Source organism: Polypterus senegalus, chromosome 16 (genome assembly GCF_016835505.1).
Source record: "Polypterus senegalus isolate Bchr_013 chromosome 16, ASM1683550v1, whole genome shotgun sequence".
NCBI lineage: Eukaryota > Metazoa > Chordata > Cladistia > Polypteriformes > Polypteridae > Polypterus > Polypterus senegalus.
Genome location: NC_053169.1, coordinates 57,860,120 through 57,887,930, shown reverse-complemented (window position 1 = coordinate 57,887,930; position 27,811 = coordinate 57,860,120). Strand labels below are relative to the sequence as shown.

The 27,811-nt window shown below is 36.5% G+C and overlaps 1 protein-coding gene across 1 annotated transcript in view; it reads right to left on the bottom strand.

The window, feature by feature from the left end:
- usp34 (ubiquitin specific peptidase 34) overlaps nucleotides 1–27,811 on the bottom strand; it is a 480,412-nt gene that overhangs the window by 60,482 nt on the left and 392,119 nt on the right. The window contains exons 54-63 of the mRNA XM_039738342.1: nucleotides 21,380–21,455; nucleotides 20,588–20,635; nucleotides 20,437–20,502; nucleotides 15,783–15,863; nucleotides 13,579–13,664; nucleotides 13,005–13,173; nucleotides 12,827–12,901; nucleotides 11,156–11,307; nucleotides 7,238–7,286; nucleotides 7,046–7,150 (exon numbers count right to left, since the gene is read on the bottom strand). Of these exons, the coding sequence (XP_039594276.1) occupies nucleotides 7,046–7,150; nucleotides 7,238–7,286; nucleotides 11,156–11,307; nucleotides 12,827–12,901; nucleotides 13,005–13,173; nucleotides 13,579–13,664; nucleotides 15,783–15,863; nucleotides 20,437–20,502; nucleotides 20,588–20,635; nucleotides 21,380–21,455 (907 nt within the window). The remainder of the gene's footprint in view (nucleotides 1–7,045; nucleotides 7,151–7,237; nucleotides 7,287–11,155; nucleotides 11,308–12,826; nucleotides 12,902–13,004; nucleotides 13,174–13,578; nucleotides 13,665–15,782; nucleotides 15,864–20,436; nucleotides 20,503–20,587; nucleotides 20,636–21,379; nucleotides 21,456–27,811) is intronic.

Here is a 27,811-nt window from a genome sequence, read left to right as displayed (position 1 = left end):
AACACTAAAATTCCTGAAGCCTATGAAAAAACTTGTAATCCTGGCCCACTTTAAATCCCTTCACACCTCTCCATCAAGCATCTTTTGTTTTGCAAATGTGTCGATATTTTGGGAAGCTGCAAGGCTTGAACCTGCGACCTCTTGATTATTAGTCAGCAGTTCTTACTGCTGTACTATCAAAGCAGTCATGACAATGAAGTACACTAACCCAGTTTCTTTTTCTTTGGTTATAGTCTTGAATAAAAGTGCACTTGTTTTGTTATACTTGTACCTTTTGTAAAAGTGCTTATTTGATATTACGACTTCAGTCTTGACACATTATACACTTCATGTCAAAATTTTGTTGTTAGTACTAAAAATGAAAAAAGTTCTGTGTTAAACATTTCTTGCATTTCCTGTCAAACTACACTTACATAGATCTTTGTAGACATGGAACACACATGAAATGCATGTGTTTCAAATAACGATATATTATTTACCTTATACAGGTCCAGGAGCCTCACTCCCAGATTATCAAGGCTTGTGCTGAGAGAGCTTTTTGCCCTTTCTGCGGTGGTGGGGGGGATGGGATAGCAGGCTGTGGTGACTGATACATTTACAAAACAAAAGACACGGATGGGAGTGGTACGAGGGGATTTAAGGTGGGCTGGGATTAAGAGTTTTTTCGTAGGCTTCAGGAATTCTAGTATTAATAGTATGTCACTACTTACAGCTAACAAAGCAGCTTAATTTTTGATAGGTATCCTTAACTGCAATAGGATTAAGGAAAAATGGACACTGCTGCTGCAAATTGTCTTTTTATGTTGGCTAAAGCATATGTTTTATATATGTACACCTGCACAATGCGAAAACAGACGGAAGTGTCTTGGTCGGCTGGTTAATGGATATCATTTTTATTACTTTTGGGGTTTAATACATTTTTCAAGTCAATGCACATTATAATGTAGTGACTCTATTATGACTACCATGCATGTTGCGATACAGTGCCGATACCAGATAAAGAATGTGGTGCAGGCTGGCTGCAGAAATCAGAAACACAAGCAGTAACAATGGGTGGGGTGTAAGCAACTGGCTCAAAATAATGAACACAGAGATACCACAATGGCCCAGAGAGGGATAAGTGTGGAGAGGTGTGATGAAGGGAAAGTGATGTAGGAAGAGTCTAGCATGTCCGGGTCAACATCGTGAGTGAGAGCAGACGGAGACAGTGTTTCGGTTTTACGTTGTCGTGTATGACAGCCCTTCCAATTGGGGTAACACCAGCCAATACAGCTCAGTGAAGGCACTCCACATAGCCAGAGCAATGGGGAAGAATAATTCCTTCTGAACCAGTTCTGTCCCTCACCATCAGTACCTCCCTCGTTTAGACCCTCCTATCCTAATAAACTGTTTTTTTTTAACTGGATTTTCTGGCACACGTTTTTCTTTCATTTATCCATGAACAAGTTACTACAACAACAACAGCTTGAATGAATTATTATCGAGTGCATTTTAGTTCGTTGGCTTGACTGTATTTCCATACTTAATGAAATATCATGGGAACACCTTTGATCATGTATACGCAAATAATGAAAAATTCAAAAATATCTGAAATCTGAAACACTTTTGGTACCAGGCATTTCAGATTAGTGATACTCAAGCTCTTGCAGGAAATTCTTTGTGAGCTGTGGTCATTGTATGTCAGAGGTCCATGACACCATATAAAGTGTCTATAAACTATAAGAAACTATTCTGGTCCTACTTTTATTTTCAATATAGCATATTATTTTGATTTACATGGATAACTACCTCAGCGATGCTCATGACACACAACATTACTCATCTATAACAGATGATAAGCCTGAGGCTCTGTGCCCTTTGATCAAATGTCTTACTAGCATTACAGAAAGGATAAATTGTAATTTTCTCAAGTTAAACAAGAAGAAAAAAAACTGGCATTTGAGTCTTTTAGAAGAAATGAAAAAATTGAGGTCTTAAATTTGATCATCAGACTTTTCAAATCACGACAGACGTAAATACCTCAGGAATTATTATGGATACGGATCTAATCTTCAAATCGCATATAAATTATGCTACCAAGACTGTTTGTTTTCATTTAACAAATATTGCAGAAATCTGACCTCTTGCAACATCAAGATGCTGAAAATTAATTTCATCATTTTATGTGCAGATTATCAAATTACTGTAATGCACTCCCAACAGCCTAGGATAGGCATAGGTCAACTGTGGTTTGTTCAGAGTGCTGCAACAAGAGTCTTAAAGAATGCCAAACCAAAATATATATATTTTTTATATGTTACATACCCCATGTAGTTGTAGTGACAGACGAGAAACATTTTTAATGTCTTTAAATGGTCTTTTTTAAAACTTCCCATAGTATTAGCTTGGCATATCTCTTTTGGTAAAGCATTCCAGATTTTTGGGGAATAACAACAAAAAGCAACCTCACTTCTTCTTTTATGCTTAGCTCTTGGAATAATAAGCAAACCACTGTTCTGGGATCTACAACTATGACTATAAATATAAGGAGAAAGTCACTCTAAAATATATAGTGTTGTAAGGTTATTCAGAGCTTTATACATGATTACAAGTTTTTAAAAATCATCCTTAAAGGGTACTGGTAACTAATGCTACCATGCCCCATGCACTTCAGAACAGGTTATCTACCTGAAACTAAACATGTTTGGGCCCAGCCAGTACTTGAATGGGTGATCAACAATGAAAACTTTGGGCTGCTGCTGGAAGAGGTGTTAGCGAGTCCAGCAGGGTGCACTTACTGTGGTCTGAATGTGGATCCCAATGCCCCAGTGCATAGAGGGGGATAATGTGCTGTAAAAATGGCACCATCCTTCAGATAAGATGTAAAACTGGGGCCCTGACGCTCTGTGGTCATTAAAGATTCCTGGGTATCCTTTATAAACAGCAGGGTGTATCCTGATGTACAGGCTAAACATTCTACCAAGTCCCAGTCATTCTGTCCCCCAAATCATCCCCTGTCTCTAACTGGCTAACTATCTTTCACCCCTTTACCACTTAACAGCTAATGTGTGGTGCGTGTACTGGCACAAAATGGGTGCCATCTCATCATACAGGTGGATGCAGCACATTAGTGGTAGTTGAACTGGATCCTCCCTTGTTATGTAAAGCATTTTGAGTAGTAAGAAAAGCACTACATAGATGTAAAGAATTATTATTTACTATAACTATTATGTAACAATGCTAAGATGCGCAAGATATACTCAGATTTTCTTTTACTGATTAAAAGATTACTTCACACAAAAATAGTTTGTTATGTTATTTACCCGATGTACTTTGTAGTGATGGCGGAGAAACATTTTTATCCTCATGTTTTCAAGCAGAATTGACAGAAAAAATGTTTATGATGTGATGGGAAAGTCAGTGGAAAAAAGAAAAAAAAAAAAAAACTCATGTTACTCATGATGCTTAATTCAAATGCCAGATGTCCAGTTGCATGCACAAATGTCTTTTTTGCTAAAATATTGTTAAATATATACACTTCCAGAAAAAAAGCAGTGCACTTTACAAACAGCAAAGTAAAGCCTCATAGGACTGTTTTTTTGAATTGCAGACCCGCTTACTCATTCTGAAGTCCTGTCTTCAGTTCAAAAACCGTCTCCCAAGAGGCTTCAGTTTGCTGATTATTCCTAAAGTACATATTTATCAATATTTTAGGAAAAAGTAGGCATTTTAAATGTTTTGTGAATATGACTGGAGAACACATTGATTATACGACACAAGAAACAGTAGAGTTTCTTTCCTTTTTTCCATGGATGTTTTCCACATCGTTTTGTCGTACAGCATTGGTCACCAATTGCTTCTATTATATCAAAAACTCTTTTCTCTCCATTCTGCATGCAAACATGAGATTAACACTAGAATCCCTGAAACCTACGAAAAAACTCGTAATCCTGGGCGACCTTAAATGCCTTCACACCCCTCTATTAGCATCTTTTGTTTTGCAAATGTGTCAATCAGCACAAGCAACCTGCTGTCCCATCCCCTCACCACCACAGCTCAACTTGGGCAAAAAGTTCTCCCAGCTCAATTCTCTTTATCTGGGTGCGAGGTTTCTGGAGCTGTTCCATGTCTACAAGTATTTATGTGCTTGCTGCTTGTGCTGATCGACAGATTTGCAAAAACAAAAGACGATAATGGAGAGGCGCAATGGAATTTAAGGTGACCCAGAATTACAAGCTTTTTCATAGGATTCAGGGATTCTAGTGTTAAAAATCGACCACCACTAAAAAGTACATGGGGTAAACAACATATTAAAAAAATCTCATTTTTATAGTCCTTTTATCAGTAAAAGAAAATCTGGGCACAGTTCATACATCTTAGCATTATTACATTAGTTATCTGTGCCCTTTATAATTGATTTTAAAATACTTGCAATCATATATAAAACTCTAAATAACCTTGCCTCACCTTATACTTTGTAGTACCTTTCCCCTGACATTCCTAGTTGTATTCTTAGATCCTTGAACAGTGGCTTGCTTATTATTTCAAAAGCTAAACATAAAAGAAATGGTGAGGTGACCTTTTCCTGTTGTGAATTAAACATCAGAAATGCTTTACCACCAGAGAAATGTCAATTTAAGATTGTGAGAAATTAAAAAAACTCAGAAAAACCCATTTTTATTTCACCTGAATTATAGTTGCTTTTTACAACTCTAATTCTAATAGACTGTAATATCTACTGCAATATCATATATTTGATAGATTGTCAATCATTACTAACATCTACTTGTTTTCTGAGATGGCATCTTCAGCAGCTGCCATCTGATCAAAGTACTCTGCACATGCATGTGACTTTGGAAGAAATATGTATGCGCCAATTTGTAATGAGACCCCTCTGTGTCTAATCTTTGAACAAAGTGCATGAAAACAACAGTGTTTTAGCATATTAATGTTATTGTAAAATGAACATTTGGGGACTGGGTAATTCTTTGGCCCTGGAACCTCAGCAGTTTCTTTTATTCCCCATAACATTTCACTAGCTGGAGTTTTTCATTTTCCTGTTCTTCCTGATCTTTGGACATATCACTGGACTTATAATAATAATTATTACAGACTTAAAAGAGAGTTTACCAATGTAATCCATACTTTAGGACTCTACCATTTCTATAGATAACTTGCTTATATGGGTTATGCAAATTTTTATTTACTTTATTTTATTTTAATTTCTTATTTTTTTAATTATTTGTAATTCAAATGTATTTTTAACATCTTGGAAAGCAATTTGAGCTACATGTTTTGTATGAAAATGTGGTATAAAAATAAATATTGTTGGTTTTACTTGAAAAACATCCGTATACCCATTACTCACTCCTAATTATAACGAACAATGTACAGATTTCCAGGCAATGTCTTTTTGAATGCTGTAAAGCAAACTGTTGCAAGGATAATGAAACAGAAATTATTTTACCCCATCTGCCAAACACCACCTCTACAAATTACTGTCTAATTTTTCTATATTCTTTTCTCTAATTGTGTTATGAAATATGTTATGCATGCAGAATATTAGCTTGAAACCCATACTTTTCAAAAGAATTACACATAATTGACATATAGATGTGACTGAGATATACTGCAGATCGGGCAAAAAAAACCCAAGGCCCAATTCAATCCACACTTCTGATGGACTGATTGATGTTGGATATTTAATCTAAACTACTGATACTTCATCTTCTAAAGGATAATGAAAATTATCTGGACCTTATAATTAGAAATGGGTAAAAATGGCAGCAAAACAACAAGTAGGCAAAAAATGCAGCATTATAAAGTCATCATTATTTAAAACTTCACTTGTCAGGAGTTATTATATTTATTTAGTATTTTTGCCATACATTACTATAAGAATAGATTCTGTGTTGACATCTCTTAGTTACAATTGTGATATTAGTGTAGGATGCTGTTTGCAATTCAACATTATCCAATATTTTTGTAATATAAGTAGTAAGCACATCTAACTGTATAATAGATTTAATACATTTAAAAATCCATTAACTTCACCAAACTGTCAGAAAAATCACATATGGAAAAAATAAAAAGAAAGAGAATGCCTGCATTGTACTCCAATATAAGCTAATAAGCTGACCTTTATTGTATGTTAACAGAATAGACAGATCATGAATGCAGAATGGGCTGCAATACAGTGTGCAAGGCTTAATGCTGCTGCCCCAGAGTTACTAGGTCCAAACCTCAACCCATTTTCTATATATGAAGAGTGTGTGCATTCTCTCCATGTTCTTATTGGCTTTCTTTGTACACACCATGTTTCTATTTCAGGTCAATTGGTCGCTCTATTTTGGCTCTTAGAGTGATTGTGAATGTGTTGATGTCAGTGTCATGGACTGGTATTTGTGTCCAGTACTGACTTCTGCATTTTTCATAATTAGTTGTCCCCCTCAGCCCGCAGCCTCTGTCTCTATTAGCATGAATATGTCACTCCTGCAAGCAAACTAAGATTCTTACAGTGATGAGAGAAGTTTCAAAATCAACCGGAATGTTTAAACAAATGATAGAAAAAAAAACTGATCTAAATCCTTTAAGTAGTTCTCTCATTCACTAGCTAAGCAGAGGTAAGGTACTCATGAGTGAGGAGGGCCCCACCCCACCCCACCCCACTCCTCTCAGCCTGCTGTATGTACTTAAATTACTAAAAGACCACTTTAGTCATGCAAGTATGCATAAATAAATAAATAAAGAATTAAATAAAGTAAGTAAGTAAATAAATAAAATAATTTCTGCATTTTTATTGTTGAAGGCAGGTACCTTATCTCCTACTATGTGTGTAGATGCCTTGCACACAAACATTTAGAAAACATAAATTTAAGTTTATCTTTTTAGCATTAGAAAATGTCAGCTTTCTAATGCGTTAACTGACACAACCTAACCACTGCAGATTTTTTTTCCCCAACTGTAATAACAATGGAAATTAACAGTAAATTTATTTTCAACATATATATTTTTTAGGTTTGCATTAGAAGCCTGTCAATGCAAAAGTAAATAAATTGCTACTTACATGTTCTGCCAGTCTATTATTATATCGACAAAGGCTAAAAATCAGATTGCACGTTTGTCGAATATTGATACCATCCCGTATATGTTGAAATAAAAACGGAAAACCCTGCAAAAGAGAACAAAGCATTAAAAAAAAAAAATTAATCTCTCGAGTAATATGAGTACATACACTATGAAAAGATTGTTTTCTTACCTTTCCACCAGTCAAAGCTGCCATATCATTCTGGGATAAAGTTAAATGTCTGGAAAAAAAAATTTCAGGATTATATTCAATTAAGGATATTATCATTTGCATGATACTAAACTGATACAAATAAAAATACTTTAAATAACTATTGACACACATCAGAAAAACCTAGACAAGAACAGGCCCATTCAGCACAACAAAGCTTGTCAGTCCTATCCTCTTAATTCTTCCAAAATAACATTAAGTCTAGTTTTCAAGGTCCCTAAAGTTCTACTGTCTCCCACAGTATTTAGTAACTTATTCCATGTGTCTATGGTTCTCTGCATGAAGGAAAAAAAAACCAAAACTTCCTAATGTTTGTCTGAAATTTACCCTTAACAAGGTTTCAACTGTTTCCCGTGTTCTTTCTGAACTTATTTTAAAGCAACAGTCTTGATCCACTGTACTACTTCCCTTCATAATTTTGAACACTTCAATCATTTCTGCTCAGCTCTTAATTCTTCCTAATAATTAATTCCCTGCAGCTCTGGAATCAGCCTAGTCTTTTATCTCTACACTGTTTCAAGCGCTACAATGTCTTTGTTTTTGTAACCTGGAGACCAAAACTTCACACAGTACTACAGATGAGGTCTAACCAGTGTGTTGTAAAGCTTAAGCACACTCTCAATTGATTTGTACTCTACACATTGTGCGATATAACCTAACATTAAGTTAGCCTCCTTAATGGCTTCCGAGTACTGTTCGGAAGTTGATAATGACGAGTCCACTATGACTCTTAAATCCTTCTCATAAGGTATACTTTGAATTATAAGACCTCCCATTGTGTGGATAACTGATATTATATACTATTTGAAATTGGAAAAAATCAAATTCTCACTTAAAGGATTTGTACAAAACTTTTTAAAAACTTGGCAGGCACTAATCAATAACATTTTAGAATAAGCATTTTAATTGATATTGAATTGTAATGATTCAATAATTACTAGATTATCTGCCAATCCACGGAGTCTGGCATCATCTTTAAACTTAACCAGCTTATTATTTATATTCCTACTCAAATCATTTACATACTGAATATTAAAAGTAGTAGACGGCCTAGCACTGACCCATGTGGCACACCTCTCTAACCATCACTGAATTCGAATATGGTCCTTTGCTACATAACCCTCTGCTTCCTATGTCTGTGCCAATTTTACACTCATCTACACAATAACCCCAGAACTCCCACTTCTTTTAGTCTGATGACCAGCCTCTCATGTGGCACCTTATCAAACAGTGTCTGAAAGTCAAGATATTGTATGCCCCAATTTGATCATATCCTTTTGTTGCTTCCCCATAGAATACCAGCATGTTAGTAAAACACAAGTTCTCTCTTCTGAACCAATGCTGACTATTCAGTAAAACTCTAGTTCTTGCCAAGTACTGCTCAATCTTTCCCTTAGTAATTCCTTTCATTAATTTACCTGTGATGCACGTTAAGCTTACAGGCCTCTACATTGGCCATTTCCAGTCCTTTGGAATTTCACCAGTGCACATTAACTTTCTAAAAATACGCTACAATTGTTTTATATGTACTTGCTAACCTCCTTAAGAACTTGAGGATAAATATAATCTGGCCCTGCTGATTTGTTTTATTTCATCTTATTTAATCAAAGCAGCACTCCCTCTACAAATTCCAAATCAATCAGTACCTTCTTAGTGGATCTTGTTACTGCTGGGAGATTATCCACTTTCTCACATGTGAAGACCTCACAAAAATACATGTTTAGAGCATCGCCATTTCACTATTTACTGTATATAATAATCTGAGTATTCCTGATACAAAGTTTTAGGTATTACTGATGCACTGAAATAATCTCTTTAAGTCATCCTTCACTTTACCTGCAATATTCCCATCTAACTGCCTTTTAGCTTTCCCATATGCTTCTTAATAGTTGCCTCATACTCTTATATGGCCTATGATTCACTTTAAGAGTTATTCGTCTCATATGTTTTACACAGCTGCTTTTTCCTTTGCAGCTTCTTTTTCAACTCTGGATTAACCCACTGCGGAATTTTTGTGAATTTAATTTTAGTCCCAAGTTTTGGGATGTACCTGTCCTGCATTTTATATGAAACATTTTAACCATATTCCACTGCTCCTCGACTATCCCTTTTAGACTTTGCCACCATCTGTTTAAAATTTGTCCTGCCAAAATTAAACTTAACAGTTGTATACTTGGTATTTGTGCTCTTCTAAAACACTGAAAATGGTATTATATTATGGTCACTTGACCCTAGTGGTTCTATCACCTCTTCTCCTTCAGTTCAAGCCTGATTTATTACAAAATATTAAATCTAGAAAAGCTCCCCCCTGCTTTAATATACTGTGTTAAATAATAGTTACTGATCACATCTAAAAACTCTTCCTCTTATACTTTACTGTTTGCAAGGCTAGCCCAGTTAATACTCAGGTAGTTAAAGTCCCCAGGACTATAATATCCCCCTATAAATCTGCCCTTTTAATATTACTAAAATGATACACAGTGAAATTACAGTCTGCAATGGGGTGTCTAAAACAAACTCCTAAAATAAGGCCTCTTTCCGTATCGCTTTCCAGATGAATCCAGGTGTCATCATCATCCAATTGAAGAGGACCAGCATTTAAATTTCATGTGAAATAAACAGAAACCAGCCCTCCTTTTCTGTTTTGTCTATGCTTCCTAAAAAACCGTCCCCCTCTATGTTATACTTCTCCTCATCTTTGTTATTTAGCCATGTTTCTGTTATTTGTCTAATATCATAATTATATTTGGCTATATACAATTCCAACTCACTTGTTTAATTTTGATACTTCTAGTATTATGGAAAGTTACTTTTAATGTGCTATTCATTTTACTTTTGCACTTAAACTATGAGTTTCATTCCTTTATGTACAGTTCTAAACCTATCCTGTCCTAAACTCCCTGCTATACCATTTCCTAAAATAATTCTCAAATAACCTACTCATTCTCCCCCCAGTTCAGATGTAACCCATTATGGCAGAACAGGTCCCATCTGTTCCAAAAGAAGTCCCAATAACCCATAAACCTATACTCTTCTATGCTGTACCAAGAATTGAGGCACACATTGAACCTTTTAATCTCTTCAATCTTAGCTAGACTGGTGCATGGCACAAACAAAACCTTGGAGAGGACTACCGTGTCAGCTCTGCTCCATAGCCTGACAACTAACTCTTTAAAATTTGGATTGCAGAACTGACAGACTACCTCTTATGTATGTCATTTGTTCCAACATGGACAATAACAACTGGTCCCAACCTTGCTGTGGCCGAGAATCTATTAACCCCATGAGGAAGGTCTCCCACCAGTGAATCTGGAAGGCAACACACAATGCCAGACTCTCTGTCTCTGGAGCAAACTTGCACTTTAATCCCTCTAATGACTGAATACCCATCTATCACAACCTCTCTCTTTTGAAGTGGCCCATTCAGGCCCCTAATGCCTGATCTTCAGAGATGCTGTCCAGCTCACAAGAACCTACAAACTGTTTGCAACTTCTTATTCTCGGGTTGATGCCCCCAAAGAAATATGTACCCCTTTCTTTGTGACTGTGACCCACTTATGTCTACCTATCTGGTTTAGAGTCTCTTCCATGTACCATCTTAGGGGTGCACACTATCTCTCTAAAGGACACTTGGGTCAGGTCTGCCAATTCTCTATTAAAACGCAGACCAGCCAGCTATTTCTTCAGTTCAGCGAATCTGAGTTCAAGGTACTAGATCAGCTGGCATTTCTTGCAGACATAGCCTTCAAGGAAGATGGACTAGAATTGAGAAATTTATTTAGAAGTTTAAAAAAATACTGAAAAAATCATATCAGTTTTTCCCCTTAATTATGACTTTAATAAATTTTTAGCCAAAAACAAATTCTCTAATAGACTTGCCTCTCTGAGCGAGACTGCTCAACGAGAAGTGCAATAAGAGCAATCATCTTCTCAAGTGCTGCTGGTCTATATTTTTCTTCTGCTAATGAAAGGATATCTTCCTCCTCTTCCTCCTCTTCACCTTCTTCTTCTGATAATACCTCTACCTGAGGCTAAAACCGAGCAAGGCAATTTTAGAAATCACATTTTAATTAATAGAGTGATGCTATGAATTTAACAATAATGAAACTAATTTTAAAAAGGGAAAAAAACCTTAGAAACTTAATGTGTGGCAGAACCTTTAATGTGTTGTGGCATCCGGCCGGGACGCCCAGGAGGACCGGAGGAGGCCACAGGTAAAGGGCTTGGAAGCCCAGCCCTGTAGTGACCCGTGGCCACCGCCAGGCGGCGCCCCGGTGCCTGAATATCCCTGGAGCCCAGCACGTCCGCCACACCAGGAAGTGCTGGGGGGAAGACGACAGGGGACACCCGGACAGCTTCCGGGTGCGCAGCCGGCACTTCCGCCACACTGGGGCATGTCTGTGGAGGAGTGCCGGGAAGCAGCTGGAGCCCATCCGGGTTCCTATTTAAGGGGCTGCCTCCCTTCAGTCATTAGCGGAAGTCGTGTGGAAGTGGACAAAGCTGGAGAAGGACGGGAGGCGGCCAAGAGAGAGAGGCACAAAGACTGTGCAGATTAGTGTTTCTACTATTGCGTAGTGCTCAATTTTCAGAATGGGCAAATGAATGACCAGTTAATCCTGCATATATGTGGCTATTCACTGGGGATGGCTGTTTTAGCTTCTTCTAATGGACTGCTTTCATGGGCTTTTCATTCACAACCATTTCTTGGGTTAATTGAAAATGGTGAAAAAAGGCAAACACAAGTGACCGGTAGTTTTGTGGACATACACCATTTACCAGACTATCTCAAATGAGCTGCAACAATAAAAAACACCCGAGGGAAAAAATAACTTCCATAGTCAGACGATTCCAGGTTCCTTTTGCATCATGCTGATGCAATGAGACTTTGTGGAGTCATCCTGTTTGGTATTAACAGTACAGGCAGGTAGTGGCAATGTGATGGTGTGGGATTTTTTCCTGGCACACATTAGGGCACCTGATACACCCTGAAGAATGTCTGAATGATAAAGCATATTTGATGCTGGCCAAGTACATTGCTTTCTATCTATAGTTTACATATACACGGATAGACACTTCCAGTATGATAATGCATTTATTTAATGGTTCCAAGAATATGATGGTAGGTTTTTATTGCTTTAGTTGACTCAACTGTGCCCAGTTATCAATCCTGTCGAGTATCTTTGTAATGAGATGGAAAGAGCAGTTCACAGCAAGATTGGATAATTTACAATAGCTGCACAAAGCAATCATTTTGTTGTGGCATAACATTTATTAATAACATATCAAGCATCTTATAGATTCCATACTTAGATGAAATCATGCTATTATGAAGGCCAAAAGACGCAATACATACTACTTGACAGGTGTACCTAATAAACTAAATTGGAAAATGTATGTAAAGTATACAGAAATTAGACAACAAAAAAAGGAACTATTATACGTTAACACTGCAGTTGTAAAATGTGTTTTGTCTTATCATTTCCATTATAAGCACTGGTTAGCACAATGAACATTGACTGAAAAAAACTGACAATAATGCCTGATACTTGCATTTTCAGGTCCTTTTGTTCCCATATAGAAATGAACCATTATTGAAATTGCTTGTAATGAAAGCAGAAACTGGCTCTGAAAGGAGAAATATATATGTTCAATTAAGAAACAGGTGCACAAGAAACACACTTTTAGATGTACATTAATTGAAAGAAGCCTTAAAAATATGCTCACTTACCTCCTCTTCCCCCATTTTGGCAAATTCATAAAGAAATGCAAAGTACTCTGTGAGGTGTTTGCTATGTGGTTTCACTCCATGTTCCATTATAGAGAGCAGGGTTTTCACAAAGCGAGTTACGCAAGAACGACTACCTATATCTTCCACAGGACCATCCATATCATCAGAACTAAAGAAATTGAGACATAAGTTTTCAAAAATAGATGAAAATAAGAATTAGGTGTTTATTATGTAAAATTAAATTAATATTCCACAGATTAATATTGAAATGAATAATTAAAACATTAGAATAATTTTTGCTTAGGCTCTACTGACATTTTTATTCTTTTCAATTCAATGAGCTCCATTTACACAATTCAAATTAATTTTGTTGGGTTATCAGAAGAAAAATATATTAAAATAAATCCCCATGAAATTGCAGTGTATGGCACGTTACAGAAAGAGGAGATCTGATTAAGCCAACAATTACAATGACAATAAAAATGCAGCAGATATTCTATTCCATATTCTTAACATCTTTTTGATAAATAAATACGAACAAATGCAAAATGTAAGGCATAAATTGCAATCTTACCCATCCTCCATTCCTGGCTGTAAATACAGATGAGCATGCACGGGTCTTAGTCTTTGTATGACATGAATACAAAGACGTTGGAACATCTTTAAAAGACAACATGCCTAGTATTAGTATTGTATTGTTAAAAACAATGCAAATCACTAATTTACAACATCAAGATCAATATTGGAAAAATAATTAACCAAGTGTAACCAGAAATGAAAAATAACTGATCATTGTGATTTGTGAATCAAATTATGTTAGCATACAGTACTTTCAAGAAGGCTTAAGTAATTAGGGCAGATGCGCTGCTCACAGATACTCAAAAGAATGTGTGGTGTTTGAGTCTTAGAAAAGCACAGTCCATATAAAGCATATTCACATACATCAGATGGTAGTTACCCATACCTGGCAATTTTCACAAATAGCTTACTGAATATGCAAAATGTGTGTATTTATAATGGCCAGGACCTTTTAAAAGCTAGAAGCCGTCTGCAACAACAACTGCCTCCCGCAACCAACTGAACCAGCACTACAATCATCAACACTTCCCATTGAAGAACTGGAAGATGATTGAATGGCTTCTTTTTGGCCTGGATTTGTATGCATAAATGATTATACTACAATGTACATTGAGAATGAAAGCTGCATTTTAAAGCAAGTTAAAAATATACAGTATATATTTATTGTATTATGTTTCTCTCATCTGACTATTCCCACCATTCTTACTGAAGGGGTATATAAGGAGGTTCTCCATGTTGGAGACACCTAGCAATGATCAGTCAATTGTACTTGGAGTTCCAATATTGTATAAGATGAATAACAGCTCTGTATTAATATTTCAATTTATGTTCAACCTATAGAATTTCAAATATCTGCACTTCTAAACAACAAATTAGGATGTTAAAAATGAGAATGTTTTTCCTGGTAATAGGATAGATGTAATATTTCCATAAGACATTAAAATTCAATAATTCTAAACAACCTTTATTCGAATGAATAAAATACATTTATAGATCCATTGTGCATTTAAAAATACCCTAAACATATTAATTGGACAAAAAGAAATGGGAAAATTATTTTCCACTTTCAATATATGTCAAACACTGTTCTATGAAAAGGGAAAAATAAAAGGGGAATCATCCTTATGAGGGAGAACATCAGTATGGTCACTTGCTTATCTACGCTATGACAATTACACTGTTTAAGGCTTGTTAATAACAGTTTTATTTATTTAAATAGGCCAAAATTACAATATCTGCCAGATTACACAATCTAATGAATAGAGTCCACAACAGTGATCCAGAAACACCAGGAATAAAAAAGCAGAAAAAAGTTCAAATTAATTATGAGTGTAAGGTGTTTAGGAATACTGAATTGCAAGAAGCTAAATTTAAAAGGGTGCTACTCATCTAAACAAATACAGTATCTAATTTTATGAAAAAAATAAAATAGGTTTTATCATTAGGTTTTTATTATAAAAAATGGCCAGTAAGCTTAACTAATATGCACTACTGTCATAAAATCAAGTATTTTGTGCAGTTCTGGACACCATTCTAAAGAAAGAGATCACAGTTAACTGAAGAGTAGTCAAGTGCATTCCTACATTAAAGTACATTTTCTACTTAGGGAGACCGAAGAAGGTGAACCTGTTTTGTCTGTTATAAAGATGAATAAGAGGGAATTTTTTAAATTTCAAAGCCACTGATAAAGCTAACCAGATATATTATTTAAGTTTAAAAATGAATCACAGAGTTTAAGAAACTAATAAACCCTAATAAATGGTAGTAAGAATATGAAGCAAATGACATACTTGATGCTGACAATGGTTAATAACTGTCTGCATGGGACAGTAAGGCATATAAGCTTATAGTTAACCAAACACGCTGCATGGTGACTGATTTCTGTATGCTTGGAAAACTGCAGACTTTTATGGTGGAAAACAGTATGACACAGAATTGTACTTAAGTGAGAGAAATTAACTCAATGGTGAAACTACAGAGTGAAGCTGTGTGTTAACAGCAAGAGCAGAAACCAAAATGATGGAAAAATCTCTCTGCAAATGAACACATAAGGAAATGCATTTGATGAATAACAAGTAAAAATTTTCTTACAATTTTCTACATTATACAAAAAGAAACATTAATAATACTTAAGAGTTGTCATTTCACAAATGCATACTTAAAATGCAAGAAAAAAAAAAAATATATATATATATATACCTGTCTCACAATCTGATTGGGACATTTGATTAATATTTGCATTGGCCACCAATCATCATCTGCCATACGGTCCAAAAACCACTGAAAGATTAAAACAAAAAATAAGACATATTTTTGCAGTTAATTCTGTTAAAAATTCAAATATGAGCATGAGGAGAAAAATAAAACTCCACAATAAAAATGTGCCTTAAAAATGCACTGCTTTGGGACTTCTGGAATTACCTCAAACAAAATGCAATTAAATGACAATTTTGGTAGAGAAATACACAAACAAGAAATAAATCCAAAGACATTTCAGAGGAAACGAGACATACTGACATCACCCTTGCGAGTGGAAGTGCTAAGAGTTTTGCGTTCTGCATTCTGAGTTAATCAAAAGACTTTGTTTTTGGTTACTGTTAAGGAGCTGTATGTGAATTTTTAAGTGACCAATAGTTAATGACAGCGATTCCTTAGTGGGAAAAAAATCAAGGCATATAAAGTATAATTGGATAGATCACCATATACCTCTCTTACAGGTATGCATTAACACTAGAAGAAAGCGAGGGCACACACGTTCATAAGTGAGGTACAGGTAGGCGGCTGACTTTAAAGCGGTTTAGAGAATGACTCCACGGTATGCAAACATGCATTTAGTGAGAAAACACCAATCAGGCACAAGCAGCTGTTGAAACAGAAACAAGAATAAGGTAATAACTAGCGGTGGATATTTAGTATGAATGTTTTGTTAGTAAGAACAAAAAAGTGTGTACAAACAGTTGATGATCAGTGCAACAGGTTTAAAAATGTTTTAAATATAAAAATATGTTTTACATACATTTTACAGCTACATACCAAAATTTGTAATTAGTAGGAAATTTAGAAAAAAAAATCTAAACTCTGCAATGGGTTAATAGGGAGTTGAAAAGAAGTTACAAAGGAAAACACACCTATATAAGGCATATAAGACTAATACATTAAATTTAAAAAGTTAAATTAAAAAAATACAGACAGTGAAATAGCAATTGCTCCAAACTTGCATTTTTCAATGGTCTTCATATGTGAGGAAGTAGATAACCTCCTGGCACTAAAAGGTACTACTAAGTGGGTATTGAGTGATTTAGAAATTGTAAAGGAAGAAGTGCTGCTCAGATTTGCTAGCCCTTTGAAATTACTATATTGAGTAGTATAAATGAAAATTGCAGCAATCCTTCCCTGAGTCCTGTTACCGAAAGTTATTTGTTCAATAGCACAGGACGTGCTTCTACAAAAACAATTAGCTGTTCAAGCTGCCCTGTGTTAACAGCACTGCAAACATATGATATGTCTATCTGTTGTAGAGTGACAGAAAAATCTGAAAAAAAAATAAAAATAAAGGAGAGTCTGATGGAAGATTCCGTTAGTGGATTTGGAATTTTGAGAACTCCCTGTCACTATCTCACTGGAAACCACTGCACATTTGGTAGGCTGTGATCTGCACAGTACATGTTACTAATGTGAACACAGCTTTATCCGTGTTAGTTTGGGCACCTCTGAATCTGGACTTTCCCAAAACTGAATCTGTGTGCGGTCACTTGAATAGGAAAAAGAACAAAAATCACTCAAAAAACAAGTACAGAATATCTTGTAGGATGCTTTAAAGAATTTACCACAGGACAAAAATATACAGTAGTGTACTAAAGCAAATGTCTTCTGTATATTTGTACTTGCTTTCCAAGGGCACACAATAAAAACTAGATTTTAAAAACACAACACATTTGTGGTACTTTTATTGCACTACTGTTCAGTCTAATATATAGAGTTCAAGAGCAAATAACCATTTACTGCACAGATAATACCTATAAATGCATTTTTTTTAGATGGTCCAGGAGGTTTGCACTGTACAATACACATTCCTATATATACAGAGAGAGAGAGAGAGAGAGAGAGATAGAGAGAGAGAGAGAGAGAGAGAGAGAGAGAGGGAGATGGGCAGGATGCCAACAGAGTGGAAGGACCAGGGGAGAGGGCATTGATAAGGAATTACCTCCCCTGGGACACTACAGGGCAGCCCTCCTGGGTGGCGGTGGCACCATGGATTCCTGCAGGGAATGTCAGGAACTGGAGTTTGGTGAAGCCATATTGGGTTCTAAGGGGGCCGCCAGGGGGAGCTGCTGAGCCCTATAGAGGACCTCCAGCACACCTGGGAGTGATTCCATGTAATACTGATGAGCCACCTGGAACACTCCCGGGACCTGAATAAGAGACACTGCCTCAATCCATTGAGGGGCCAGAGATTGGATGGAGAAAACAAAGCCTGAGGAGGAGTGGAGGCAGATGGACTGGCTGCAAGAAGGGACTGTATATTTGTGTTGGTATTTTGTGCACAAAGCTGTAAATAAACATGGGTGTTGAATTGAACCTGTGTCCTGCCTGTCTGTGTTGGGGGTTAGGATGGCAATACGCCATCTAGTGGCTTACAATATATATATATATATTATATATATATATATATATATATATATATATATATATATATATATATATACATACTGCTCAAAAGAATTAAAGGAATACTTTTTAATCAGAGTATAGCATAAAGACAATGAAACTTATGGGATATTAATCTGGTCAGTTAAGTAGCAGAGGGGGTTGTTAATCAGTTTCAGCTGCTGTGGTGTTAATGAAATTAGCAACAGATGCAACAATGTGGGCAACAATGAGATGACCCCCAAAACAGGAATGGTTTAACAGGTGGAGGCCACTGACATTTTTCCCTCCTCATCTTTTCTGACTGTTTCTTCACTAGTTTTGCATTTGGTTACAGTCAGTGTCACTACTGGTAGCATGAGGCGATACCTGGACCCTACAGAGGTTGCACAGGTAGTCCAACTTCTCCAGGATGGCACATCAATACGTGTCATTGCCAGGTTTGCTGTGTCTCCCTGCACAGTCTCAAGGGCATGGAGGAGATTCTAGGAGACAAGCAGGAGAGGGCCATAGAAGGTCCATAACCCATCAGCAGGAGCAGTATCTGCTCCTTTGGGCAAGGAGGAACAGGATGAGCACTGCCAGAGCCCTACAAAATGACCTCCAGCAGGCCACTGGTGTGAATGTCTCTGACCAAACAACCAGAAAGACTTCATGAGGGTGACCCAAGGGCCCCATGTCCTCTAATGGGCCCTGAGCTCACTGCCCAGCAGCATGCAGCTCGATTGTCATTCGCCATAGAATACCAGAATTGGCAGATGCACCACTGGTGCCTTGTGCTTTTTACAGATGAGTGCAGGTTCACCCTGAGCACGTGACAGAAATGAAAGGGTCTGGAGAAGCCATGGAGAACATTATGCTGCCTGTAACATCATTCAGCATGAGCAGTTTGGTGGTGGGTTAATGATTGTCTGGGGAGGCATATCCATGGAGGGTCACACAGACCACTACAGGCTTGACAAAGGCACCTTGGCTGCCATTAGGTATCAGGATGAAATCCTTGGACCCATTGTCAGACCCTATGCTGGTACAGTGGCTCCTGGTGCACGACAATTCCTGGCCTCATGTGGTGAGAGTATGCAGGCAGTTCCCGGAGGATGAAGGAATTGATACCATTGACTGGCCACCACACTTTCCTGACCTAAATCCAATAGAACACCTCTGGGACATTATGTTTTGGTCCATCCAATGCCACCAGGTTGCACCTCAGACTGTCCAGGAGCTCAGTGATGCCCTGGTCCAGATCTGGGAGGAGATCCCCCACAACACCATCTGTCATCTCATTAGAAGCATGCACCGATTTTGTCAGGCATGTATACAAGAACACAGGGGCCATACAAAGTGCTGCGTACAATTTTGAGTTGCTGCAATTAAATTTTGGCAAAATGGACTAGCCTGCCACATAATTTTTTCACTCTGATTTTTGGGGCGTCTTTGAATTCAGGGCTCTGTAGGTTGATCATTTTCATTTCCATCAAACGATGTGGCATCCTTTCGTTCCTAACACATTACCCAGTCTATATCAGTATAGATATCCAGGAGGATTTCTTTTTCCCATTGAGATCTGATGTGTTTTCAAAGTGTTCCTTTAATTTTTTTGAGCAGTTTATATATATACACACACACATAATATATGTATTGTATATATACAATAGTATATATATACTAAGTCAGTGTGATCGGGGGTTGGGTGTGGGGGTATTGGTTGTAAAGTTTTATTTATTATGAACATGTTCTTCTTAAGTTTGCATATGCTGGATTTATGTCCAAAGCTGGCTGAATCCTGGCTATCAAATGAGAATGCCATCAACAGAATGTTGGAAACTTTAGAAGAACATGCTCATAATAAATAAAACTTTACAAGCCTTATCCACCCCGATCACACTGACTTAGCCCCCAACCCCAAAAGTAATTTTTGTTATATATTGCCTTTGATTCTTGTAAGTCTAAGCATTATCCTCTGATGAAGACCCCTGGCAGGGGCTGAAATCTCAGGAATAAAAAACTACTTTATGATATGTGATTCATTTCCTTCCTTTGTGGACCTCCTGCTGCAAATATGCAAACCGTATCACAGACCTTCTCTTCCATATATATACATATACACACACACACACATATACATATATACAAACACACACTCCTATACATATAAATACATCAATGAAAAATCAAACAAATCAATCGAAAAAAGTGGAACAATTACCTCACAAGCTGACTGACTGTTATTAAATTGCTTTGTTAAGAGTTCAATCCACTGAAGCATGGTGGGCTACATATTAAAAAAAAAGAAAAAATTAAATGTGTACTTCTTTGTAAAATCTGAAACAGAACATAAGTAAATAAGTTGTGTTTACCTTTTCTTTTGAATGAATAAATGTCTCTAGGACAAATGATGTACTTAGCTGTAAGAAGAAATAAAACACTACATTCAAAGAATGAATGCATATATATAGCAAACTAAACCTGAAAACATTTCTTAATAACCACTTCTATAAACTACATTATTTTACCTTGTATAATTAAGGATTTATACAACATATTTTATGCAATTATAAGATTGATATGAATCAAACAGTGGTACTATAAAGTGTAAAGTTTTCTTTCTAAACAATTGGATAAAAAAAAAACCTTTTGAGATTTCCTCCTCCACCAACTGAATTCAACAAACACTGCATTTCTGAAACAGACTTAAGAAGTATAAAGACTGATAATACCATAGAAATAATCACTGTTTATATTATAGCATTTCGTTCCATTAGGTTCTTTTCTTTTCCTTTTTTACTACACTGAAAATAAATTAATAATCTGAAGGAGCCAGAAGCTTTTTTCTTCATGCAGGTAATTCTTCATATAATAAAATTATTCATCTCCAAACCAATCTTGCAAATTACGTTTCATCTGCTTATGCTGTTTAATTATTAACACAAATAAAATACCCTACTTTAACATGTGAATAAGAACAATTTACAGTATAAACCCAATATGTACATGTTTGTAAACAGAATAAATAAAATGCAACAAATCATTTGTAAATAATATTTTTCCATGATGATTTGATACTGAACATCTGATCTTTCAAAAAATGAAAGGCATTAAAGATGCATTCTGAATTATTGTAATTAATTTATAGCAGCATTCTATCTCACCTTTGCCGTCATTAAGGATATTGCTTTTGGATCTGGTAGTGTACTTGGAATACTGCTGCACAGCTGCCACATAAACCTAAAGAAAAATGAAAAACTCATTTGTAAGAGGTTAAGCAAATCACTACATTCTATATTGGAAAATATAGGGGTCAGGCATATAAAATTAAAGAAAGTGTGATTTTGAAGTATGACTTGGACTATTCTATATTTAATATATACAAACAAAGGTTTATGTAAATGAATAATATAATATTTAATGAAATAAAATATTATTAAATTAGGCCCGTGTTATAACCACAAACAAGAAAATTAGTGGTGTAAATCCTTGAAAGTAAAGGTTTAAGACACAAGATTACACACAAAAAAAAAAGATGTAAGGACAAAAAGAAAACAAACAAAAAAACCATAAAACTATACTTCTACAATACAGGTGTAAAAGGGTGGGAAAAAGTTTTAAATTTTACTTAAATTCCTAAAAGAAAAACCTTTATTACTGGATAAAGTTCACACAATCAAAGTCACTATAATTCTTGAATAAAACCTCCCGACTGATGTTCTAATTATTTCTTAACTGACAGTTCAAGCTCAGATGTATGAAAAAAGTAATTCTGGTTTAGTCTAGGATGATATCCGTTTAAAACTGAGAAAGCAAAATGATTAAAATAAGTGGAATACTTAATGTTGACCCTACTGAAGAGTTTAATTAACTTTATCATTGAATAAATTTGCCTCACTGATTTAATGAAATCTAAGTTTAAAAAAAAAAAAAACTCCAGTGTATAACAATTTCACTAAAACTGAAGTTTATAGGGTTTTTAAGGAAAAAAATAATACAAATTTTTATTTTTCAGTACAGAAAAGGTTTTTAAGACAACTGTGTAGAAATGTGTAGGGTGGTCCAGATCTAATAATGCAATTGTCATTATGCTATAACTTATTAGATTAAGTTTATTACATAGAAAATCACCCGAAAAATCCCAGACCATTGAGAAGTGTACGAATTGATGCAATGAAGAATCGTCTTCGTGCCGAACTGGAATCGTCCCCGCATAAATTAAAGTCTGCATAATTAGATCTGGACCACCTTGTATATTTTAATTAAAGAATGTCAGTGAAGGTCATTTCAGTAACAAAGTTCAAAGTGTTTCCACATTAGTGTCACTCAAAATCAGCCTTTGAATAAACAGTAAAAAATAGTTTTAAAAAGTACAGCTGCAGTTCTCCAATGGTTCAGCAGAGGCTATATACTGTTAATATTACAGATTACTCTATACACTAATGACTAAGAGTAATAACCAGTCCAGCCATATAATTAAATTTACAGGAGGCTCTGTTTTTGTTTCAAATCAGAAACATAAACATAAAAATAAACTAGAGAAAGCTGTCAGAATGCATCACAAAATAACCAGAGCTGATTTTTCAACCCCATTTCAATAACTGTGAAACATTTTTTACAAAGATATTTACAACTTTCCATCAATTCCTTTTAACTAATCATTGCAGAAAGCAAATATACATTTCCATAAACAATAATGAACACTAAGTTTATGTTTATGCCATATGCTATATCATTCTGAAACCCACTAAATCCAGTTCAGGATTAGAGAAGGCAGGAGCCTAGAAGTGGGTGCAAAGAGGAAACCAAGCCTAGGTCAATTCATTGCTGAGGCCACACTGCCCCTGGGATACAATCGCATGAAAAATGTCTAGAATCACCAGTTAATTTAACCTGCATGCTTTTGGAGTACAGATAGAAAACCCGCATAGATGGGGAGAACCTGCTGTGGTCTTTAAACACAAGATGCTAGATTCTTTAGGAGGTAGTACTAACCACTATGTGATTGCACCACTCTACCAGCTACAGACCTGCATACTATTGTTTATAATTATTTGAATGTTTTTTGCAGTTTTCTTCTTTTGTTTGCATTAACTGCTTTATTAATGGCAAATAGTGCCTTGTAGATAACAAAGAACAATCAACTCTATTCTAGCATAACATGTCTCTCCCATGAAGGTGGACAAAATGTAGTTTCAAGGATACAGTATCATTCACAAGCCTAAGAATATGATATGCAAAGCAGAGTAAATCTAGAGGAGCTGCAGTACTAACACAGATGGAAGGCATTACTCCTTTGTCCAAACACTTTATAGTTAAAAGGAGAACAGGCGTTTAAGCATGTTTATTTGGTTGTGCTTCTATGGCTTTGCTTTTAAACAAAAGGGTAGTGCTAGGAACTACTTTCTGCCGACCCATGACTTGGCTGCCACCAAACTGCGCAGCCAGACCGTAATGAAAAGTAGTGTATAAACAAAGAATATAGAAGAAATTAGACTTTTATTTTGGTGTATGTAAGCTGGCACCCTGCTAAAACACCTCATGTCTTGTAGACACTCCAGTGAATGCAAGCTAGTGAACCAATTAGAGTAAATATTAATTTAGCACTGTTATATAAATTCAGTTATCTATAAATATAGCTCTATCTTTACTTTGTGACCATTCCAGCACAGCTTGCTGTGATGAGTTTATCCCTCTACATGAAGAAAAATAAAAGACGCAATGGACAAGACACCTCTTGCCCGATTCTTTTGGTTCAGTATTAATATATATTTCAAGTAATGATTTCAACAGACAATCATGTCACTTCTTAATCTTCTTTTGCTTAAAAGGCTCAGCTCTTTAAATCTTTCCTCATAATTCATCCCCTGTACCTCTGGAATCAGCCTAGTCACTTTTCCCTGGACTTTTTCTAGTGATGCTGTGTCCTTTTTGTAACCTGGAGACCAAAACTGTACACAGTACTCCTGATAAGGCCTCATCAGTGCATTATAAACCTTGACCATAACCTCCTTGGACTTGTTTTCTACAGTACACATCGTACTATATAACTTAACATTCTGTTAGCCTTCTTAACACTGGAATCCCTGAGGCCTACGAAAAAACTCGTAATCCAAGCCCACCTTAAATCCATTCACACCTCTCCATCAGCGTCTTTTTTTGTAAATGCGTCGATCAGCCCAAGCAACAAGAAGCCTGATGTCCCATCCCCTGCCTTGACGGAGCTCAGCTTATGGGCTAAAAAGTCTCCCAGCTGAAGCTAAGGCTCCTTATCTGCGTGTAAGGTTCCTGGAGTTGCAAAGGGTAAATAACACAGTATATCGTTATTTGGAATACATGCATTTCATGTGTGTTCTATATCTACAAAGATCTGGGTAAGTGTAGATAGAAAGGAAATGCGAGGCATGAAATGCTAAACATATACCTAAAGCAGAAACTTTTTCCATGTTATACTAATAATGACGAGAAGTGCATAATATGTGAAGACTTTAGTCCAAATATCAAAAAAACAGATGTGCTTTTATTCAAGAATATAACCAAAGAATAAAAAAAATTAATTTAAAACTTGCTATCAATTAATTAAAAACCCAAACTCAAATGTCAATTGGTAGGAAGTTGATATGTATTCTTGAATGGTGTAGAGGTAAGAACTGCTGTTTTACAAAATCAAAGGTACTGGGTTCAAGACAGGGTGCTCCACGTTTTGAGTAGTGATCTGCTATTATTATTATTACTATAATATAAAAAAAAACATACTTTTGATTTAAGGCTGTAACACCCGGTGTAATTTTTGGCTACATGTAAAAGTTAGCTCGTTTTTTTTTTTATTATTCAGTTTTACTCTCTCAGTGACGTTCATGTGGTACAACCAACTTGCCTATCCCTCTCAGAGTTGATGGCATTTATCTCCATTCTTTTTACAAAAGCAGCACTGTGGTTGATGCCTGTTCAGAACTATTTGTTGTAACAACAATCAAAGCTATGGTGTGCTGTGACCATTATCAGACTGGACAAAGGCAGGACCATAGCAATGGACAGCTTCTTCACAGTGCTTTCGCTTTTACATTAGCCAAAATTTACACTGGGTATTACAGACTCAAATCAAATGCATGTTTTTATTATATTATAGTAATAATAATAATAATAGCAGCTCACTACTCAAATATAGAGTGCCCGGTCTCAAACCCAGGACCACTGTGTTATAAGGCAGCGGGATCTTTATCTCTGCACCATTAAAGAATAAGTATAAACTCCCTATCGATTGAAACTTGAGCTTGAGTTTTTTAACTCATTGACAGCAAGATGTAAATCAAATGTTTTTTTTTTTTTGGTTATATTTTTGAATAAAAGCACACGTGTTTATTTGATATTTGGGCTAAAGTCTTCACACATTATATACTTCATGCCATTATTAGCATAACATGGAAAAGGTTTCTGCTTTAGGTATGTGTTCAGCATTACTTGCCTCACATTTCGTGTCATCCTACACTTACCCAGATCTTTGTAGACACGGAACACACCTGAAATGCATGCATTCCAAATAATGATATACTGTATTATTTATCCTATACAACTCCAGGAACTTCACACAGATAAGGAGCCTTGACTTGAGGTAGGAGAACATTTTGCCTGAGCTGAGCTCTGTCAAGGCAAGGGATGGGAAAGCAGGCTACATGCAGTTTGACGCATTTACAAAACAAAAGATGCTGATGCAGAGGTACGAAGGGATTTAAGGTGGGCTGGGATTACGAGATTTTTCGTAGTCGTAGGGATTCTAGTGCTAATAGTATCTGAACACTGTCTGGCAGGTGACAGTATTTAGTCCACCATGACTTTGAAATCCTTCTCATAAGGTGTACTTTTGATTTTCAGACCTACCATTTTGTATTCAAACCCAACATTTTTATTTCCAACACAAGTGTGCTTCAACTCCTACGTGGGTGTGTGTTGTCTCCTATGTGTGCTTCGTCATGTGGCTGACGTATGCTTTGCAAACGTTAGAGGCTGTTGAGAGTTTTTGGTCTGTTCTGTGGTGTTAGATTTAAATAAAAAAATACATTTTGCTCTTAGAAACTTGGGTTTTGGTTGCCGCTAAAGAACCGTCTGGGAATCATTAAAGCTTTTTTCTCTTTAGAAGGGTTTTTTTTTGCTTTTTTTCACCTGCACAAGAGCAAAAGTACCTGGGTATTTGGAGGTGCGCTTGGAAAAGTTACTTGTACTTGTCCTTGCAGGGTAGAAAGCAGCAGTAACTGATATCAGCATTTGTAAGCAAAGGCAGTTTTACTAATCCCAAATCAAATTTTAATAATGAGGCCAGTGCATTGCAAGTCCTTTTGGATGTTGGACTTTTTAGACAATGGTTTGGAAGAGCAAGTTGTCTATGAGGGCTACATCTGCAGGAGATGCCAGCTAATCTAGCACATCGAGCTCAGGGCCGTTGAACTGGAGGAGCTGGCTGACCTGTGCTGTAACAGAGAATTGGCGGAGTTGGCCCAGTTGTCCTTTAGAGAGATAGTGTGCACCCCCAAGGTGGCGTGGGAGGAGATTCCAGACCAGACAGGTAGAAGAAATGGGTGGGTCACGGTCGCAAGGTAAAGGCTGCGCACTGTCCAGGGGCATCAACACCAGAAATAGAAGAGTCAAACTGTTAACACTTCCTTGCGGAGCTGGTCAGTGTCTCTGATAATTCTGAGGTGGTAGGCAGGGATGAGGAGCCCAAATGGGTCACCTCAAAACCAGTTCATAAAAACAGAGAGGTAGTGATAGTTGGGGACTCAATCATTATGGGGATTGAAGCGCAGGTGTGCTCCAGAGAGAGAGAGAGAGAGAGAGTCTTGCACGGTGTGTTGCCTTCCGGTTGCACACATTGGAGACCTCCCTGGAAGAGTGGATAGGCTCTTGGTAAGAGCAGGGGTGGGGTCCAGATGTCATTATCCATGTTGGAACAAATGACAAACATAAGGGAAGTCTGTCAGTTCTGCGATCCAAATTCAGTTAGGTGCCAAGCTGAAGAGCAGAACTGACAATATAGTCCTCTCTGAAGTTCTGCCTGTGCCACGTGCCAGTCCAAGTAAGACTGATGCAGGGTAGATGGGTATAGGTTTATGGGACACTGGGACTCCTTTTGGAACAGATGGGATCTGTTCTGGCGTGACAGGTTACATCTGAACTGGACGGGCACCAATGTATTGGGGAAGTGTATGTGTAAGCTAGTCGAGGATTGTTTAAACTTGGGAATAGGGATGCAGGGAGTTTAGAACAGGCCAGGTTTAGATCTATACATGCAGGAACAAACAATGGCGTAGAAATAAAAATTTGTAGTAATGTAAATTCTAAGCAAAAACATTTAAATGTAGAAGGAGTAACACATTAAAAATAGCTTGCCTTAATGCTAGAAGTATGAAAAATAAGGTTAGTGATTTGGAGTTCTATGTAGCAGAGCATAATTATGATATTATAGCAATAACGGAAACCTGGCTAAATAACAAAGACAGGAATGAGTGTAACATAGAGGGATACACATTTTTTTTTAAGAAGGATAGACAGAACAAAAAAGGATGTGGGGTTGCTCGTTATGCCAAAACAGAATTTAAATG